At 38.8% G+C, this 21,248-nt stretch overlaps 1 protein-coding gene across 2 annotated transcripts in view; it reads right to left on the bottom strand.

Moving 5' to 3' along the window:
• PIEZO2 (piezo type mechanosensitive ion channel component 2) overlaps nt 1–21,248 on the bottom strand; it is a 449,399-nt gene that overhangs the window by 94,384 nt on the left and 333,767 nt on the right. For both annotated transcript variants that reach the window (XM_012746201.2, XM_075993690.1), the window contains exons 18-19: nt 11,320–11,531; nt 9,264–9,424 (exon numbers count right to left, since the gene is read on the bottom strand). In XM_012746201.2, the coding sequence (XP_012601655.2) occupies nt 9,264–9,424; nt 11,320–11,531 (373 nt within the window). The remainder of the gene's footprint in view (nt 1–9,263; nt 9,425–11,319; nt 11,532–21,248) is intronic.

Here is a 21,248-nt window from a genome sequence, read left to right on the forward strand (position 1 = left end):
GAAAGTTCAACAGAATTGAAGAGAAAATAGAATCCCAACATAGAGAAACCACAAGAACAATTCAGGAAATGAATGAAAAATTCTCCAAAGATATAGAAGTAATTCAGAGAAACCAAGCAGAAATTCTGGCAATGAAGGAAATATTCAAGGAACTCCATAATACAGTGGAAAGCCTCAAAAATAGGATAGATCATGCTGAGGAAATAATCTCAGAGCTTGAAGATTATACCTACATGCTAAACAAATCAGAGTAAGTAAGGGTGTACAGAAACAAGAGACAAGACCAAAGCTTACAGGAAGTGTGGGATTATGTTAAAAAGTTGAATCTCAGATTGATCGGGATTCCAGAAGGGGAAGAAGAACATTCATAAGGGTTGGAAAACTTATTTTACGGCATACTGGAGGAAAATATGCCAGGCCTAGCTAGAATCTGGATATCCAAATACAAGAAACACACAGAACTCCTGGGAGACACAACATGAATAGGCAATTGCCTCGTCATGTGGTTATTAAATTGACCAAAGTAAATGTGAAAGAAGCAATCCTCTGTACAGCAAGGTGAAAACAACAAATAACCTATAAAGGAAAGTCTATCAGACTAACCGCAGACTTCTTATCTGAAACCTTACAAGTCAGGAGGGAGTGGGTGCCTATCCTAAATCTTCTAAAACAGAACAAAGCCCAACCTAGAATTCTTTATCCGGCAAAATTAAGTTTCATCTATGAGGGCGAAATAAAATCCTTGTCAGACAAGCAATTGCTGAAGGAATATGCAAAGACCAGAACAGCCCTATAGGAAATTCTCAGACCTGCCTTCCACAGTGAACAGGGCAATAGACACTCCTCAAAATAAAATCCTCAAAGAATTAAAGTCTAGACCTTGAACTTCATGATGGCTCAAGGTCTAAGACAAAGCAACAGGACTTCACACATCAATCACAGAAATCTTACTCCAATTTCAATCCTCTCAATAAATGTAAATGGTTTAAACTGTCCTCTGAAGAGACAAAGGCTGGCAGAGTGGATAGAATTCCACAAGCCTAGTATTTGCTGTCTACAGGAAACACATCTAAACCATAAAGATGACACCCAGCTGAACATCAAGGGATGGAAAACTACCATCCAGGCAAATGGAAGTCAAAAGAAAGCAGGGGTAACTATATTATTCACAGACAACATTATATTTAAATTAGCAAAAGTAAAAAAGGATAAAGACAGTCACTTTATAATGGTGAAAGGGAAGATCCAACAAGAAGACCTAACAATTCTTAATATTTATGCACCCAAAACAGGAGCACCCAATTACATAAAGCAAACTTTGTCTGAGCTAAATACCACTTTAAACAATACTACCATAGTAGCAGGGGACTTCAACACACCACTAAATGAACTGGATAGATCCTCCAAATAGAAATTAAGTAAAGAAAAAAGGGACTTAAACAAAGCTATTGACCAAAAAGGTCTGACAGATCTATACAAAACATTCCACCCAAATAAAGTTGAATTTACATTCTTCTCAGCAGCCCATGGATCCTTCTCCAAAATTGATCACATACTAGGCTGCAAAGCAGATCTCAAAAAATTCACGAAAATAAAAATAATACCATGTGTCTTCTCTGACCATAGTGGCATAAAATTAGAGTTCAACTCTAACAGAAATACACACCACATCACTAAGTCATGGAAACTAAACAACCTACTGTTGAATGACTATTGGGTCAAGGAAGAAATTCAGAGGGAAATCAAGAATTTCTTCGAACAAAATGACAATGGAGCCACATCTTACCAAAACCTTTGGGATACAGCAAAAGCATATCTGAGAGGAAAATTAATAGCAATAAATGCTAACATTCAAAAAACAGAAAGAGTAGACACCGACAACCTAATGAATAGACTCAAGGAATTGGAAAAAGGAGAGCAAACCAATCCCAATTCTAGCAGAAGAAAAGAGAAATCTAAGATCAAAGCTCAACTAAATGAAATGAAAAACAAGAGAATTATATGGAAGATCAACAAAACCAGAAGCTGATTTTTCGAAAAGTTCAACAAAATTGATGGCCCTCTGGCTAGGCTGACAAGAACTCAAAAGAAAAGGACTCTAATAAACTCAATAAGAAATGAAAAAGGAGAGATCACAACAGACTCCACAGAAATACAAAACATTATGTTTGACTACTATAGAAATCTGTATGCCCAAAAACTATAGAATGAAGACGAAATGGACAGATTCCTAGACTCATACAACCTCCCTAAGTTCACCCAGGAGGTAACTGAGTTCTTGAACAGACCAATCACAAGCTCAGAAATTGAAGCAATAATTAAAAACCTCTCCAAACGGAAAAATCCCAGGTCAGATGGCTACATTTCAGAGTTCTACCAAACATACAAAGATGGACTCATACCCATACTACAGAAACTATTCCACACCATTGAGAAGGATGGTATTCTTCCTAACTCATTCTACGAAGCCAATATCACCTTGATACTAAAGCCAGGAAAGGATGCGACAAAAAAAGAAAATTACAGACCAATATCCCTCATGAATATAGATGCAAAAATCTTAAACAAAATTTTAGCAAATAGAATTCAGCAGCACATAAAAAAAATAATTCACCATGACCAAGTGGGATTTATTCCTTGGATGCAAGGCTGGTCCAATGTACACAAGTCTATAAATGCAATTCACTTTATAAATAAAAGCAAGAACAAAGACCATATGATTTTGTCAATAGATGCAGAAAAAGCATTTGACAAAGTCCAACATACCTTTATGATAAAAACTCTTAACAAAATAGGCATAGATGGCCCATACCTTAAATTTATCAAATCTATTTATGACAAACCAACTGCTAATATCATTCTAAATGGGGAAAAATTGAAATCATTCTCTCTTCTAACCAGAATTAGACAAGGATGCCCACTTTCTCCCCTCCTATTCGACATAGTGTTTGAAGTCCTAGCTATAGAAATCAGGCAAGAGAGAGGTATTAAGGGCATCCAAGTTGGAGGAGATGAGATCAAACTCTCACTCTTTGCTGATGATATGATATTATATCTATAAAATGCCATGGATTCATCCAAGAGACTCTTAGATTTGATAAATGAATTTGGTAAAGTTTCAGGGTATAAAATCAATATACACAAATCAGAAGCATTCATATATGCCAAGAACCATCAAGCAGAAACTCTGAGAGATGGTCATGCTGGAGACTCAGACTTGTGGGGGGAGGGGGGAAGGGCATTTATTGAAACTTTAAAATCTGTACCCCCATAATATGCCGAAAAAAAAAAAACCCAAAAAAACGCAATACCCTTTACTATAGGCCCAAAGAAAATTAAATACCTAGGAGTATACTTAATGAGAGATAGAAAAGATTTATATAAGGAGAACTATGAAACACTAAAAAAAAGAAATTGCAGATGATTTAAACAGATGGAAAAATCTACCATGTTCACGGATTGGTAGAATCAATATTGTTAAAATGTCAATATTACTAAGGTGATCTACAGAATCAATGCAATCCCCATCAAAATACCAACAGCATTCTTAACAGATCTAGAGATAATAATTCTTCACTTTGTATGGAACCAGAGAAAACCACGTATAGCCAAAGCAATCTTAAGTAAAAAGAACAAACTGGGAGGCATCGGTCTTCCTGACGTCAAGATGTACTATAAAGCAATAATAATTAAATCTGCCTGGTACTGGCACAAGAACAGAAGCATCGATATCTGGAATAGATCTGAGATTCCAGAGATGAAACCATCTGTATATGGTAACCTAATCTTTGATAAAGCAGACAAAAATATACTATGGGGAAAAGATTCTCTCTTCTATAAATGGTGCTGGGAAAACTGGTTAGCAACATGCAGAAGAGCGAATCAGGATCCCAACCTCTTACCTCTCACAAAAATTCACTCAAGATAGATAACAGACCTAAACTTAAGGCATGAAACTTTAAGAATCCTAGAGGAAGATGTTGGGAAAACCCTATCAGATATTGGTCTAGGCAAAGAATTTATGAGGAAGACCCCCAAGGCAATCACTGCCACATCAAAAATAAACAAATGGGATCTAATCAAATTAAAAAGTTTCTGCACTGCCAAGGAAACGTCATTAGAGCAAATAGACAACCCACAGAGTGGGAGAAAATATTCACTCTCTACACTTCTGGTAAAGGTCTAATAACAAGAATCTATCTAGAACTTAAAAGAATAAACAAGAAAAAATGAAACAACCCCATCAAGAAATGGGCAATGGAAATGAGCAGAAACTTCTCCAAAGAAGACAGAATAATGGCCTGCAAACATATAAAAAATGTTCAACATCTCTAATCATCAGAGAAATGCAAATCAAAACCACAATGAGATACCACCTAACCCCAGTGAGAATGGCCTGTATCAAGAAATCCCAAAACAACAAATGCTGGAGAGGATGCGGAGAGATAAGAACACTCTTACACTGCTGGTGGGACTGCAAATTAGTGCCACCTTTGTGGAAAAGAATTTGGAGATACCTCAAACAGCTACAAATAGAAATACCATTCATCCCAGCAATAGCATTGTTGGGCATGTCTCTCTATTATAAAGACATCTGCGCCCAAATGTTTATGGCAGCACAATTCACTATTGCACGGTCATGGAAACTACCCAAGTGCCCATCAATTCATGAGTGGATAACTAAAATGTGGTATAGGCTCCCAATGGAATATTACTCAATCCTAAGAAATGACAGTGAGCTAGAACTGTTTATGCTATCCTGGATTAAGCTTAAGCCTGTAATACAAAGCGAGATGACACAAGATCTGGAAAATGGGCTACACATCTACTCGCCACCAAATTGGTACTGACTGACTAAAACTATGGTGCTCAAAAAATGGTAGTGTTCAACAGGGATTTGTGGGGGAGACCCACATCTTAGGGAAGTGGCCAGCATTGTGGGGTGGGGAAGGGATTACCTCTATCACTTTTTAGGGAGAGGTAAAGATATACATTGTAACCAAAATGTCTTAAATCTGTTACCAGGAGGTGGGCAGGTGGAAGGGAGGAGAAGGGGAAGGGTATGCACTTACACGGTGGGTGCGGTGCACACCACCTGGAGGCTGGGCATGCTTGAAGCTCTGGCATAGCCGGGTGGGGAAGGAGGGGCAGGGGCAAGATATGTAACCCTAACAATATTTGTACCCCCATAATATGAGGTAATAAAAAATAAGGATTGAAGAGCCTCTGTGAGGTGGGTATTTTTATCATTTTACAAATAGAAAAACTGGGGCTCAGAGAAGTATGATACTTTGTTCAATGCAAATAGCACGCCAGGAACAACCTCAATATGTTGGTTCCAAATGCATGCTCTAGCACAGTGCCATCATCTAAAAAGACCATGGCCTCATCATTTCCCTGGTGATAAGAATCTCATGGCAAGTTCATTTAAGAAAAAAGGAATAAAAATACCTGGGCTGAATAAAAATACCAATACCTGAAGAATTAGAATTTCTAGGGAAATGGGTGCTGATCCACGTATATAACAAGTGTCCAAGTGATTGTTATTATCAGGGAATTTTGAGAAACAATTTTATGTCATGATGCCTTCCTAATAAAGTGCTTTTACACAAATTGTCATCTTATCTGAACATAAACTTGTGAGGCTGAGGGCACTTCTTTGAGAGAGAGGTCCTCTGAGAACATAGGGTCTCCCTGGCCTGTCCCCCTCAGGGAATCCACATCTGTAATTGTCACCTGCAGGATGTGACCCCCTGTAGGACATACCCCTCCCTAATGGAGCGAGAGCTCCTGTGGGCACCTCTACCCAGCAGTTAATGCCACTTTGGGTTTTATTTACCAGCTAGTCTCATCAGGCAGTGTGAGCTGAGTGTGTGTCTTTCAAGCTTGTGCACCAGCATCTAGCACCGAATGAACATCAACCTACTGTGAGTGGAGAATAAAGGCTAAATGAATGCTCAGTGGCAGTGAAAATAATAATAAAAATGTCAGCTGACATCTAGGAGAAAACTCAAGTTTGCAAATTTCTTTTATTTGCTTCCTTTATTCAGTCAATAAACATGGACCTTCTCCAGTTGGCCAGGCCCCTGGAGGAGCTGAGGACGTTAACAGAGATAAAGTATGGCCTCTTTCCTCAAGGAATAACTCCATCTCACAGAGCTCTCCAGCAACTTTTGGAAATTATGAAAGTATTTTTGTATTAAAATAGGAAAAGAAAAGAAGACAATGTTTTTTATATATATACACAGAGATATATATACCCCCCCACATATATATACATATTTAAATCTAGGTTATTTCAATGTGGTGGTGTCACTCCTCAGTAACAGATACTGATGTAAAATAAAGGTTTCTCTGACAATTTCTTTCCCAGTGGCTTATTCTTCCTCAAATACCCCATGATGATAACTTTGAAAAGATTTAAATTAATATTTGTGGGAGAGATGACCCAAAAAGTTCATGAAAACAAGCACCATTCCTGAGGCCTTGGATAAGGATGTTTGGATCCAAACTGTGTTGCCACAACTCCTGAAGAGCTCTCTCTGTGGGGAGGGCTGTGTGGCTGCCTGAGCCCATGCACGGCCACACGGTGGCTGGGGAGTCTCGGAGGAGAGTGTCCTCCCCTCAAAGCCCCAGTAAGGAGCTGCAAGGGGCCCGCTTGGAGGTACCCTGTGTGCTGTGGGGCTTGGGCACACAGTATGGCCACTGATGTCCAGCTTCCACCCAGAGAATCCTTGGGGCCAGAGAGCTGGGGCCCTGGTGGCAGGGCCTAGGGAGTTGATTTGCTGGGCTCCATGTGCATCAGCAGGGCGGACCTGTGTGAGAGTGGCCCTTGGGCCTGATGCGGGCGGGATGGAGAGCCTGAGGCTGCCCAGAGACTGCTCAGGAGGCTGCCTGGAAGGGTGACGGGATTCCTCCTCAGAGCCCACGAGGACAAGATTCTAGAACACCAGGGGCTGGGTGCTGGTGACGGCTTGTGCCTGCTGGGCACCTTTCTGAGAAGGCTCTATGAGAGCAGGGGTAGGTTTACCCGCTGCCAGCCCAGAGGGCAAGGCCACTGTGGGATAGCACAGGCCATGTCAGAATATGCCCATTCCTGCTGTGAATCTGTGCTCCAGCGGGAGGCTCCTGGATAAGTCAACGATTAGAGGGGACAAGGTGTGGGTGAGAAAAAAAGAAGCATTCTACCTGGGAAGAGACCCGAGTTGTGCTGGTTCTCTGTGGCTGCACAATTTTAATTAATGAAGTGAGGTTTTGCTTGCTATGGAAAGTCCCTATAGGACTTTGTGTTACCTGGGAATGATCAGAAAGTGTGCTGTGTTCCCTGGCACAGAAAAAAGATTCCCTGCAGGATGCATTTTAAGGGGACAATGAAGGTCTGGAGTTGTTTTTATGATTAGGCTCCACTGAATGGATAGCTTTGTGCGCCTGTTCCATCAGAAAGAGCCAGCTACGCACGTGCTGATCAGAACCCAGGGCCCACAGCAAGTGTGGAGGGGGGAGACATAAGCAGCAACGGCTTCAAGGATAGTTACTCACCCTCATGTCAGTGGGATGACATCCCTTGCAACACAGGTGGTTAAAAACAATCTTACAGGAATGGGATTTGGTAGATGCTAGCAGCAGCAGAAGCAGGATCGCTCTGCTTCATGAGTCCCTGACATGTTTTTAAGTTGGGGTGAGAGAAATGGAATTAGGAACAGAAATCTGAATGTCTGTGCAATGTTCGAATGAATCAGACAGAAGGAACTGGTCATATTCTATGAAAGGCCCTTTTCCTACTTGGGTAACAAGGCTACTAGATCACAGTCCTTTATTTACTTGTGAGTCTACTAATGAGACTACATTCTTGAGACTCATTTAGGATGACTGAAAAAGTTATGTTTGCCTTTTGTTTGGGATCTGTAAGAAAGTGTGTCATTTAACTCTGTTTTTGAATTCTCTAGGATAGATTTCAGATAGTGAGTTTTCTTGCCTGACTCTAATTTCTCTTTTATCTAATGCCCACTCCTATCATTAAATTGTTTTAATATTCCTTCACAAATCTGCAGTCATTACATGACTTCTCACGTAATCAGAAGTCATCTGTACATCAGATTTGGTTGATTCAGAAATGGTCTTTGCTCATTTTATGGCCCAAAGCCTTCTCTTGTTCTTTTCCATTTCTCTTTAATATTCTGACCCTCAAATTTTATCTGAATTGGTCAATTCATGTATATACTTAAAATGCTTAAACATTTTTGTTCTCAATTAATGTACATAGTAGGCTAGATTTCGGCTCTAATTAATATATAGGCTTAGTTACTTAACAATGAAGCATATGTCACTTTCTACCACGAATCTCACAGGATGGTTTCCTTTTTTGTTTCCACTTGTCAAGGATCATCTATCCATTTCAGATAGTTTGTATGAAATGGGAGAAAGTTCTAGTCTAGGCTATAGAGCTCAAATTAAGGCTCATCCTTTAGTTACCTATTTATAAATAATTTTAGGTTTCCAGTGTTTTAGTTGTAATATTTTTCTCATTATTTAACTTTTTAAAGATTATAGGCAGTAGGTCCCTGACTTTGAGACCCTCTGAATTGTAACTAAATCAAAAATAGTCCAGGGAACTTAGAAGTATGCAAAAATTTTTTGTTGAATAAAGTAAAAGAAAGCTAAATTTCTCCACAATAAGTATTAAATAATTATTGGCTGGATGATGACTCTTTTTTTTGTAGACAAGAGAACAGAAGTGCAACACAAGTACACTGTTAAAGACTCTGTGTCTTGTCTCAAAAATCCAATAATAAAAACATAAGAAGATTTTGAAAAATACAATAATAAACAGGATGAGATTTCCTAAAGATTTTATTAGATTTTGGAACCTAAGTTTATTGCTTGATAACATAAACTGGAATGGTTACTGCTTTTCTCAAAGAAAATTTAGGGAGCTAGATTCCTCTATGCAAGCACAGAAAAGCCACTTGCTCTCATACACTTCCACTAAGAACTACATGAAAACAAGTAACCTTCATAATATGAGCAAGCCAATTAGAAACTCAGCCATGAGCCTCTTTCTCTCCTGCTGTCTTTCATTTTCCTCAGTCCCACGCACTGCCCTTTGGTCTTCTTGTACGTCAAAGCATATATGCCTGTCTTGGAGCCTTTTCACCTCAGTGTAATGGGCTTTACATTAAAAAACATCATGGACAGTTGGAAAAGGAAAATGATGACTCTCTATGGTTCTATTTGGCTTGATGATGGGACAAATGCTTACTTGCCTCTTTCACAGAAACCCAGATAATATATGATGAAACAATTTTGATGATGTGCAACTCCAAAATCCACCACATGAACACCTGCAGCTTGTGAAAATACTCCAGGAATTTTAAGAACAGCACAGTGAGGCGGTCAATCACGAGATGCCATTTGTTCCTTAAATCTGCAAAATAGTAAGTACACCCAAGAGCATAAAATTTTTTGTATTATTATTTACAGCATACCTTATAACTTTGAAGTTGGAATGAGAAGCTTCAAAAATTTACAGTGGATAACAAAATCTGGACTAAGGGTAGTCTAAGAATCCCAAGTCAGGACGACACAGGTATCATAAATTGAGGGACAAGGCTACTTTTATCTACCTTTTAATTAAATTAGTGTAAAGAATTTTGGCCTCGTTCACTCTTAACATTATAATCCCCTCATTTTCTGAAAATATTAAGTAACCTGAGCTCTCTCTAGATGACATCATTGTTGCCAAAACAGCACTTTTATATGTCGCCAGTCTACTTTGACAGAGTTTGATCAGTGAGTGGATAAGCTCTCCAGTGTTCCTGGAAACGCTATTCAGAACTGCGCACAGGCGGAATCGCCTGCTCCTCGACAGAATGAAAAATGGACACCAAGTATCAGAATGACACAATCCACAGTTTCATGAAATGTGATCAGATTCATTCTAATCATAATTTTTAATCAAATATGTCACTATTCTGTCCACCTTGGGCTAAGTACAGGGGTCATGCTTCTGTCTAGAAGGACTGTGCTGGCTGATTTGATTGAAAGTTACAAGAGGACTGTTTTGCATTATCAGCACGCCCTCACGTTTGGAGACAAAAGCTCCTAAGACTAGGCTGGACCTAAATATCTCCTTAAGTAGCTTCTTTACCTGGCTTGGGTAGTTATAACAGTTACCATATTTGCTTCCAAAAGTTGTTAGGTTCTTTTTCCTACTTTTCTTCCTACATTTGAAATAATATTTTACTAGGGCAGTGCAATTTTTGGTGTGATCCTGTTAGTAAGCTGAAAACCCACCTCAAAGTAGTATTAACAAAATCCTAGTCTTAATTACTTGGTCCCATAGAGCTGGGCTTTCCCCTTTACTCTGAGGAATGTACATTGCTCAGACACGCAGAGAGCATTTCTGGTCCTCTCCTGAGATGTTCTGAGATGAGCAAGAGAAGGGGACCAGGCTTTGGGGAAGCTTGCCTTTGAAGGGATCTTCTACCTCATTCTGCTTTTTAAATTTTTTACTTTTGTAAAGCACAGAGAACCAACAAAGACAAATGCAACATCTTACTGTCACAGTCCCAAAACATCATCCCAGAGGTGGTACTCTCTGGCTTCTCCCATACTTTGTGGTAACTGCTAAATAGGCCAAGATCTCTGTCTTTTATATTCCCTGTCACATAACATTTCCTAATCACCAAAAGTATTCAATTCTCATCATGTCCTATTAAAACATTATTTCAAGGCTAGAAAGAAAAGTAGGAAATAAAGAGCCTAAAGAATAAGGAGTGAACAACGATGACAAAAACATCTCTAGAAGTTTGCTTGAAAAGGTAATTATCCAATAGCTAATTCTCTCCCCCATTGCCCATGTCCTTAAGGATTAGAACAGAATTTGAAATATATTCTTACTGGTTTCCTGGAAAAGCCTCACAATGGCTTCTGGAGAATGACTTTGTAAAAATGATGTCTAGAACTTACAGAGATTTTGCACCACGACTTGTTTCTGCTTCTGGTGGGAAACACTCCTGCCAGAGGCTTGCGCCAGACACATGGTCAGAGCCACACCTCATGCGTGTCCAGACAGAAGCTCCACTGGGGGCCAGTTATTAGTGCCAGCTGTCTGCTCTCTTCCCCTCAGTCAGAATCAAGAGAAAATTACTGGAGCAATTGGAACAAGAATATTATAACTATAGCAACCAAAAGAAAAAAACTCCAATTTTGATCTCATGGACTGGGTCTAATATATATCCTTTCCGAACAAGTCAGTGTTTCCTTCACTCAGTCTGGCAGCCTGCATTTTCTGGGCAACTGCTGGTAGGGGCCGATTACCTGATGTTTCTTCCTCTTCCTCTGACTCCTCTTCCTCTCCGTCCTCTGACTCCTCGCTGTCTTTCCCAAGCTCGCCCTTCTCGGCCTTTTCAGAGCATCCCTCAGGCTTCTCCTCCCTGGGCTCAGCCAACTTCCTCACTTCCGGCTTCTCCAGGCTGGCGGCCAGATTCATCATGGTGAGGTCCGGGAGGCTCCCTTCAGGGTGGGCCAGTCTGTTGGCAGAGAGCAGCTGAGTCAGAAGGGGAATGGGGGTCAGGAGAGGTTGGAGTGAGGGGCACGTGAAAGGAGGACAAACAAAAATGAAATCGGTGCATGTACAAAGACCTCGTGAGGTGGGGTGTTAGCATCTTGTCACTTTTTTGTTTGTTTTAAGTTCTTTCCTAAAACAAACTGTAAACTCAGTTAAGTTTTGTTAGCTCTTCTAACTCAAGTTCTAGTGATTAGTTGGCAATGAGAGCTATTGACACCTAAACTTGACATCTTTCCCGGAGGAGAAAATGGTCAGAGTTTAGGATGTAGAAGCATGAAATGGCATCGTGTAGAGTAAGCATTTCATGGCTTCACAGGGGGACTTACTCATTTTGGTGGATTGGTAATTTTTTCTTGATGCTGCTCAAAGTAATTGAAATAGAAAGGAAAAAAAAGGAGATGAGAATAGAAGAATTATAAGGAATGTCAGAGATCACATATCATGCTACATATCATGTGCTATCGCATTCCTGTACGCTGGTTGCAGTGATGCCCTAACGCCAAGTGCATTCTAGGATGGCATTAATAGCGCGCTTTGCTCTGAACTCTAGGCTTGGCAACCGACTTGAGAGTGGACAGGACCGCAGGATTGTAAATGAGAGAACATGTTGAGACTGCTGGGCAGCTTATTAATACATCATGCTTTCTGAGTAACACAGCAAACCATCTTACAGGAATCAAGTCATTCACATTTTAAATAAGTTTTCAAAAAACTCTTAAATATTGTGTGCTCTCAGTCAACCTTTGCATAGAGTAATTCCACGCTGCCATTATCTAAATCCTATGCCATGGAAGCTAAATGCTTTCAGGAGCGAGACATCTGCATCATGTCCCTGCCTGGGTGTTACTGATGAGGACTGTGAGACCCTGAGCTAGAGAGGGAATGCAGGAGAGAACACTTCTGCTGGGCCTCACCGAGGACAGCAGCCTGGGATGTTACAGTTTATTTCGCAGTGGACAATAGCAAGTATGATCCTTCTCCTACATTTTAAAAAAACTCTATCCTTTTATTCATATTCAAATTAATGTTTCATAGAATATTTGGATGCAATAAAATGCATATCAGGAAAATTCCACTGTAAACACTGATAATCTTCTCCATTTATAATAGTTAATCCATAAATGTTCAACATAGTTGTAACAGGACAATTACCATTCTATCTGTATGATTCTGAGCTCTGAATAAACTATTTAACCTTTCTGACATTTGATTAGTTTTCTATAAAATGATGAAGTTTGGCTAGATAAAATGGATAAAATGTGAGCTTACTTTCAATTTGTTGATTTTATACTTGAAAACACACCTATCATTGTGGGTAACTATTGTAACGAATCTACATTGTCCTTAGATTTTTGGAGAGGTTATTGCTCAAAAGCAATTCCATTTAACAGGGTGTCCAGCAGGTAAATGATAGCATGCCAGAAACAAATTGTTAATTTAATGGAGAAAGAGCATCTGAGGATAGTTCAACATTGGTGGAAGATATTATGCTGACCTATGACTTCCTCATCTTCCTAAGCTAGTCAGTTCACCCTCCCGACTTCAGGAAAGTCAACCACTCTTGAAATGGCAATACCCATATCCTCCACCCCAGTGCCACACAGCAAATCTCAGGGTGCATATTTGCTCCTCCTGCTTTGTTAAGACTCTACATATTAAATGTCATTAAACGTAGAAGAGGTCAGGTGATGCACCACTGTCAACATGAATTTATTCTCTTCAGCACTGCCAGAGGATTGATTGCGTTTTATAAGTGAGACGGCACCTTTCATTAGAATAAGGAATTTGGTGGGTTTTCATGTGGAAGTGAGACTATTTCAGAGTGCATTTCAAATGTCTACATCGACACTGATGAGACTTCACACTGACAAGAAAACAACTTCCCAATAATTTTACTGTGATTTATGGAGCAAAGCCCAAAGAGAGGAGGAGGTTTCTGCAGCTGCTTCTGTGGCTACATAGCAAAACATCCTAGAGCAAGATGCCCCCAAACTGCTATGCTCCAGGCAAGCATATCAGGGAGAGACTGTTAAATGAAAGAGTCAAAGGAAGACACTGGCGAGAGTCTTTGGGAAGAAGGTCCCGAAGACCTGCTTCTAGAAACCTGTAATGGTACCAGGTGGAGCTGGGGATAGAAGGGAAGGGACACTCTGCTGCTCATTTCCCTCTGACCTGATTCTTATAAGGAAACAGGGCAGGTAACCCCTTCTAAAGAAGACAGAAGAATGGCCAACAAACATATGAAGAAATGCTCAACATCTCTAATCATCAGGGAAATGCAAATCAAAACCACAATGAGATATCACTTAACCCCAGTGAGAATGGCCTTTATCAAAAAATCTCCAAACAATAAATGCTGGCATGGATGCGGAGAGAGAGGAACACTCCTACACTGCTGGTGGGACTGCAAACTAGTTCAACCTCTGTGGAAAGCAATATGGAGATACCTTAAAGCGATACAAGTGAATCTACCATTTGATCCAGCAATCCCATAATAGATTTTCATATACTAGGATTTGATAACCTGTATCATAAATTCATCCAAATGAAAAGGCAGAATTAAAAATGTGCTTTTGCAAGGGGTCACACAAAATGGGCAATAAGGAAAGTGATCAGCAAATTCTTTAAAAGAACTTGCCTATTTTATAAAGGCCATAAAGTGGAGAAAGAGCAAACATTTCTTGCTTGGGAATCTGTCTCCCAACATTCAATGTTCTGCTTTCTGTGTATAACCTCTGACTACAGCATTCACTGGGGGGGGGGGGGGGGGAGCTGAAGAGGTGGAGCTGCACAGAAGCAGAGTTCAGAGGGAGCCATCTGCAGGTGCTAGAACAAACAGTTGTATGGACTTTGGGGAAAAGCCTGTGCACGTTCATTCAGCTCCCTTCGCAATAAAAAGGATCTTGATTTTCCAAAAAACTAAATTTAAAAACACACATGAGTAAAAACAGTCCCTGAAACTTCAGGCTACAGAAGGTACAATAATTATAATTGTTTACGGGTCACCACATGTGAATCACCTAATGATCATATGAAGAATTTTTACTACATAGGTGGTCATGGATGAACTGGTTCTTAGAGAAGCCCCTCCCCCAGAGCCCGAGCCAGCACCGTGTTCTAATGCCTTCCGCCACTCTGAGTTCATTTTCTTCTCTTTGCAGTTTGTTTCACTTTACCAATAACTTTATTTCTTTGCTTTTATTATGTTCAGGCTCTGCGCTCTAACCCTCTCACTATTTCTTAGGTGAAACGACTCTCTGCTTCCCGTTCTAACAAAGCAGATGACATCTGTCTGTCCGTTCATCCGCTCTTTCTCGAGCTTCTGCAGCTTTGTGCAGCCTGCACGTGTGCGTTTCCACACTTGTATCCACACCGTGTCATTCTGAGTGTGTGCTCTGGGGACTTTCCTGGTGAAGACAGCAACGCAGTCTTGGTCTACTCATCTCCCTCACAACATGTAGCCTTGTGCCTGGGTACACACGACTCAGGGAATGCTGGGTGAAGAAATTCTATACACTGCAGAGGCATTCTTATTTGAAACAGAAGAAACAAATTGTGTGACATGGAGCACTGAAAAGCTTCTTATTAAGCTAGTTTCCATTAAAGAAAATGGAATTTCTACCATTTTAAGATCTCCTTAGTCTAAATGCCATTTATTTTTAACTATTCCAATTTGGAAATGTGGTAATGTAAACTGCACTCACCCCATTATCATTAGAATATTAGAAAAAAAAGATGTTTTACAAATTTGTAGTGTTTATAAGTAATATTTAAAGTAGAATATTTTTACTGTTTAAAGTAAATTATTTTATAGGCCAGGCACGGTGGCTAAAGCCTGTAATCCTAGCTCTCTGGGAGGCTGAGGGGGGAGTATTGCTCAAGGTCAGGAGTTCGAAACCAGCCTGAGCAAGAGCGAGACCCCGTTTCTACTAAAAATAGAAAGAAAGAAACTGGCCAACTAAAAATAATATAGGAAAAATTGGCCGGGCATGGTGGTGCATGCCTGTAGTCCCAGCTACTCAGGAGGCTGAAGCAGGAGGATTGTTTCAGCCCAGAAGTCTGAGGTTCCTGTGAGCTAGGCTGACGCCACAGCACTCTAGCCTGGGCAACAGAGTGAGACTCTGTCTATAAAAAAAAATAAAAAGAAGAAGATAAACTAAATTATTTTCTAGAATTTGTAAGCACTTTTAAAACATTGTATTCACACATAAGCAATTGGTTTGTGAATTTAATATCACATCTTAAATATGAGTGTTAGTAACTTCTACAAATCTGCTAGGCAGGACTGGATACAATGGTTCTAGTTTCTATATACAAGGAAAGAAAAAAAATTGCTCTTGTTAAAATATTCTAATTTATACTGTTTACTAAATCAGTTGAAATATCCCCATAATTATTGATATTATTAAAATTTTATCACAGTTACCCACCATCCTTAATACACTCCTCTACCCTATACCTGGTAAGGTAATATCTAGATTTTAATCAACCCATAAGTTAAATTATAGATATGTCCCTCTTTTAGTTCAGAACTAACATTTGTAAACATATTCTTTTTTTTATGAAACAACATTGAGCATACAGAAATAAATTGTGGGAGAAGGAAAGCTTATTTATTTTATAAAAAGATTCATCCTATCATGCTAATGAATAGTAGGCCCTATTAAAAATCTGACACAATTTACGGTCCGCATTTCAGAAGCATATGTTGTAAAATGAGAGGTTTGTTTGATAATGTTTTTTGTTGGGGACATAGCTCTGGCCTCTCTTAACATGTTAATATTCGTACAAAAATGAGAGAGTTCAGTAGTAAAGCTGGAATGTTTCAAGTTGTTAATTATTTTGGGTGACTTTGAACCTTGATACTTCTAAGAACTCCTGGGTGAATTCGCTGGTCTTGTGATTTGGGGTAACAGGAATAAGCTTCCTCTCATGAGATGTCTGGAGCTATTGGGATCCAGACTTAATCCAGCATAGCTCTTGCCCCCTTTTCTGCCTCAGCCATCCCCCCACAAAGCAAATGGTAAATGCTTTATGAGAAACACAGAGAGGAAGAGAGGGAGAGTAAGTTCCTTATGTGTGGAGGGATGAGATTTAAATAGTTACTTAAGATTTCTATCTAGAGTCTATATCTTATTTCTCTATTAGCTAAAAACCTGAAGCTGACATTCTTTACTTAGGCTGTCAAAAACTGGCCCCCACAAGAAAATTATCCAGTTCTCATTCATTTCTCCTCCTTCTGCAATCTACCCGCTATCTTTTTCACACTTCCTTCTAGAAGTTCTGCCTCCTAGAATTTGCCTTTTGGTTGTCTGCCTTAGGAGTTTTTACCTAAGGGAAAAGTGAATTAAATAGAAAATCAACAAATTTTTTGAAGAATTATTTTGTTAATTAGATTTATTGCAAAATATGTTTTCTATTACCTCAATTACTAGTTTTTTACTAATGATATGACCTTATAGGAGTGAGTATTTTAAATTACCTACTTAGTAAAGTAAGAATAGTTTTACTAAATTAGATCCCAAAGGATTTTTATCTCTGTTCTCTTTGGGCACTTTGAGGATAACTCTTCTTCACTCAACACTTATCAAGTTTGCCTTTCATTTTGTGTGGATATTGCATGTTTTATCTCCCCACCTAGGTGACATGCATCTTAAAGTAGGTCCACATCTCAGTGCCATCTTGGTGCCTTTTGTGGTATGTAAACATACGAAATCTGATGATGTAAAACATCCTTCTTCAATAACATGCTGATCTTTCAAGTAGAGATACACTTGAAGAAACTGATGGTTTTTACAGCACATATTGTTGTGAGTACTTTCACGTCATTCAGGACATATTTACTGAACATAATCTAATAGGTAAGGCTCTCGGGTAGGTGATATGGTGGCATCTTGGTGGAAGTAGAGGGAGTCAAGGCCTGAGGAGGTTATGCCTCTAGCAAGGGAGATAAGACAAGCAGGCACACAGCGGACTGAAAGGCAAGTGTCAGGACAGCAGCGAAGATAAAATGCTACAGGGATTCATGGGAAGGGCAGATTACTCTTAGCAGGGAGGTTGGCATTTCTGGGAGGGTTTATGGAGGAGGTGGTTCTTGAGCTGAGCTCTCAATGATGTGTTTAAGAGGGAGATGAGCTCTCACGCAAGCATTGAACGAATTCTACCAAATAACAAAATGAAGGGGGCTTAAGTATGGACTAAGACGAAAGGCTGAGCACCAGCTGAAGACCCTGGACAACCTCCACACCCACTCGTAGCACCATTCAGTAAAAATACCAAATGGTTCGGTTTGCGAAACACATCCATGAGCATACCTGACGACCACCATCCACAATCTGATGACACATTTTTCATTTATAAAGCAGTTAAGAGTTTTAATAATCAAGAAATAGTTTTTAACCAAAACAAGAGAGAAAACATTGAAGTACCCACCTATTTATTATTAGATATACGCGGCCATTGACTTTGGCATGGCTACGAGGTGAGACATGGAAGCACAGGATGCAGTGAGGAGACAGGGCAGAGAGAGAGAGGAGACTGTTAGACAGAGGTGAACGAAGTAGACTCTCGCAAGCTTTCTATCATGAGGTGCATCATCACCCGCAGGCTCCACGCCTTGACAAAGAGTCTAGACAGCAAGATTCAGTAGCAACAAAAAATTAGACATACTCAGGGAAAATACATGAAGATAACAAGTCTCTTCATCCTTCTCATCACTCCCCATCTCATACACTTTATTAGGAATTTGTCATACTTAAATTTTTCAAGGTATATTTTATCAAGAAAATATAATTTAAAAGATTGAATTTTGCTCCTTCCTCAGAATTAAAAAAAAAATCCTACTCAGTAACCATATTCAGCATGCTATTCTCTAAGGTTTTCTAAAATTGACAAAAAAATAGTCATTTCATTTCTATATGCATAACGATACTTTCCAAAACAAGCCATGTGCAAATGAAAGTGATATAAAAGTAATAGATATTTAAATGGTTCTTGAAAATTATTATTAATTATATAACAAACATTATAGTTATGTTCTACTATTGTATATTATTATCAATATATACGTGAAAGGATATTCCCAAGATTGCCTACGTAGAAATAATAACAGTTTCTTTTACATATATTATAAAACTTTTTCATAATGCTAACTTTTTAAACTCTGTAAGGCTAAACACAATAAATTCTGCTTCATGCACAAGTGACATGTGCCTATACTACAAGTATGTGTGCATGCCCATACACACACAGAAAAGCGGACAAAACAGGAATAGAACAGGTGCATATTTCCAGAAACAATAGTGCATAAATTAGTTTAATAAACACAATGAACCCGTTATTGTTATCTCAATCCCGGTTATCCCAATCTATGGCCACATTTTAGATAGCATCTCCTAAGGAAGTGGTAGCAGAGAAGCAAAGCGTGACAGCCAATCTTGACTCTGAAAAGATTTCTTTTTCCTCATCATTTTGATTTTAATGTAGTTGTCATGTCAGGACTCCAGGGACAAAAAATACTGCAAGGTGAAAATTATGAGTAAAGAATATACTACAATGCAAAAGAGTTGCTAAATGATTAGATATATGTCATATGTTCAAAGTTAAAATTTGGGGACTCTTATACCAAACTCTTGCATAAAATTCCAAAATACCAAATTTTAGTGAATTTTTCAAATTCCCTAAGGTTTTAAAAAACTTTTTTTCATAGAACTAAAAATGAAATCCTATGTGCCTAAACTCTTCAGAGAGACAACATTACAGACTTTCTCTTCACCCTTTAAATTTTCTTAGAAAGTCACTGTTAAGGGCGTGATTAGGCTAATCCATGCCCGTGAGGAAGGCAATTCATGGCCTCATATTGCTGTAGGTCATTTAGATATTTCTTCTCTTGTGGGGCTAAGGGTAAGGCTGTGAAGCTGCGAAAACAGCACACATCTTAACATGGGGCTGTGTTCCCTCCCTAGAACCTGTGTACTTAAAACACCACTAAACACACTGAGAGAGAACCCTGTGGAACAAATTCCATTTCCACATACACTAGGTCCAAAACCTGTGAGAATTTAGGCTAATAAATCTTCACTGAGCTGAACTGTCTTCTGCAAAACTATGGTCCTGAAAACTCCTACTTTTCTGGGTAAATTGTGACCTATATTGAATTGCATGACAGAAAACTCAGACAAACCACAAATAATGGCAAGAAAAATGCTCCTGCATACTGGAGGCATTTTTAATGAGAATATAATGAATATAGAAGAAAATAAAAGGCATTTAGAATAAAAAATTTATAAGAAGGTATCATTAAGCAAGTATCAATAATTGCATCTCTTTCACAAACATATAGATCTACTCTGCTAACTAAAATGTTTTTCTTAATTATTAAATATGACCTGTGAAAATAATGGTGAGGGTTATAGTTAAATGAAGCATGTTACATAGAGTTAAGTATAAAATACTAGTTTTATTCAAAGGAATTTAAGCAGTGTCAAAAGAATTATTAAATAATTATTTTTCTAATCATTAACAACTATCACTGGTTTTTCTTTTCTTTTCTTTTTTTTTATTTCACACAGCATTATTTCTGATAACAACTCTCATTTTTCTATGCAGGCATTGCCTTTGTAAACTTTTGAACTGAGGATGATTTTTCTTACCAGCAAGTTTGTCTATGAATAATACCTCCTAGGGGTCTCCAAACTTTTAATAATTATTTTATTTTTCCTAATGTTTGATTACTACTGAAGGAAGTGAGAGTAAGTTTACAGAGAGGATATACCACTTACTCTACCCACACTCTCCTGCTTGCTGGGGCGATAGGAGGAGAGAGGTTTAGCTGAGCCTGATTATTTATGGCGGTGAGATAGCATAAGAAATAATGAACGGTTGAAACCTTTTGACTACATTGCTTGGGAGTTACTGACATACTGATAGTCATCTGGAGTATCAGAATGAAAACTAAATGTAATCTTAGGTTAAGCAAAACATAATAATGAAAATAAATCTGCTGGTCATAAATAAAGGTTATAAAATGTTTTTTATCATGAAATAAAAGTGTTTTGGACCATAATTCTAGTTCCTACTACAGCAGAAAATTGGAAGTTTAGTATTTTATGAAATGTGTATGATGCAATCCTACTTCTTCTCTTGATGTACTTATTTTTTCCCTTCAAGTCGAAGAATTAAGAATTTTCAACTCTGGCCTCTGTACTACTCTCAATACAGCCCTTTGCTCCTTTAGTTGCTTAACAAGTGTTTTTCCAAGAACTGAATCAGGTTAACTATGAGGCAGAGAGGAAAATATCATTGTTAGCATTCATTAGAAGAATGCTTGTAATTTCTCTGTGATGGAACATTTGAAAGAATTTGTGCTAACCCATTGTGGTTTGAACAAACATGGGGAGAAAATGTCATCTCTCATCTGTTACCTGTGGACAGCTTATAGTTATTGTAAGCTGCTAAAAGAAGTCATTCTCTTCTTAAATATTATTCTAGTGACTAGGCAATTGCAGATTCTGTCCTTTTAGCCAAGTTTCTACATTTCCAAAATGGAAGAGGAAATTCTGCCCATCATCTTTTGATGTGTTCTCATAGCACTTCTGTATTGCTAGTCATGGTAATAAAAACTCATCTTCCAAATTAACCAGATTCTGTAAGTGGAAATACACATGACCAACTCTAAAAT

The sequence above is a fragment of the Microcebus murinus genome, chromosome 17 (assembly GCF_040939455.1).
Source record: "Microcebus murinus isolate Inina chromosome 17, M.murinus_Inina_mat1.0, whole genome shotgun sequence".
Lineage (NCBI taxonomy): Eukaryota > Metazoa > Chordata > Mammalia > Primates > Cheirogaleidae > Microcebus > Microcebus murinus.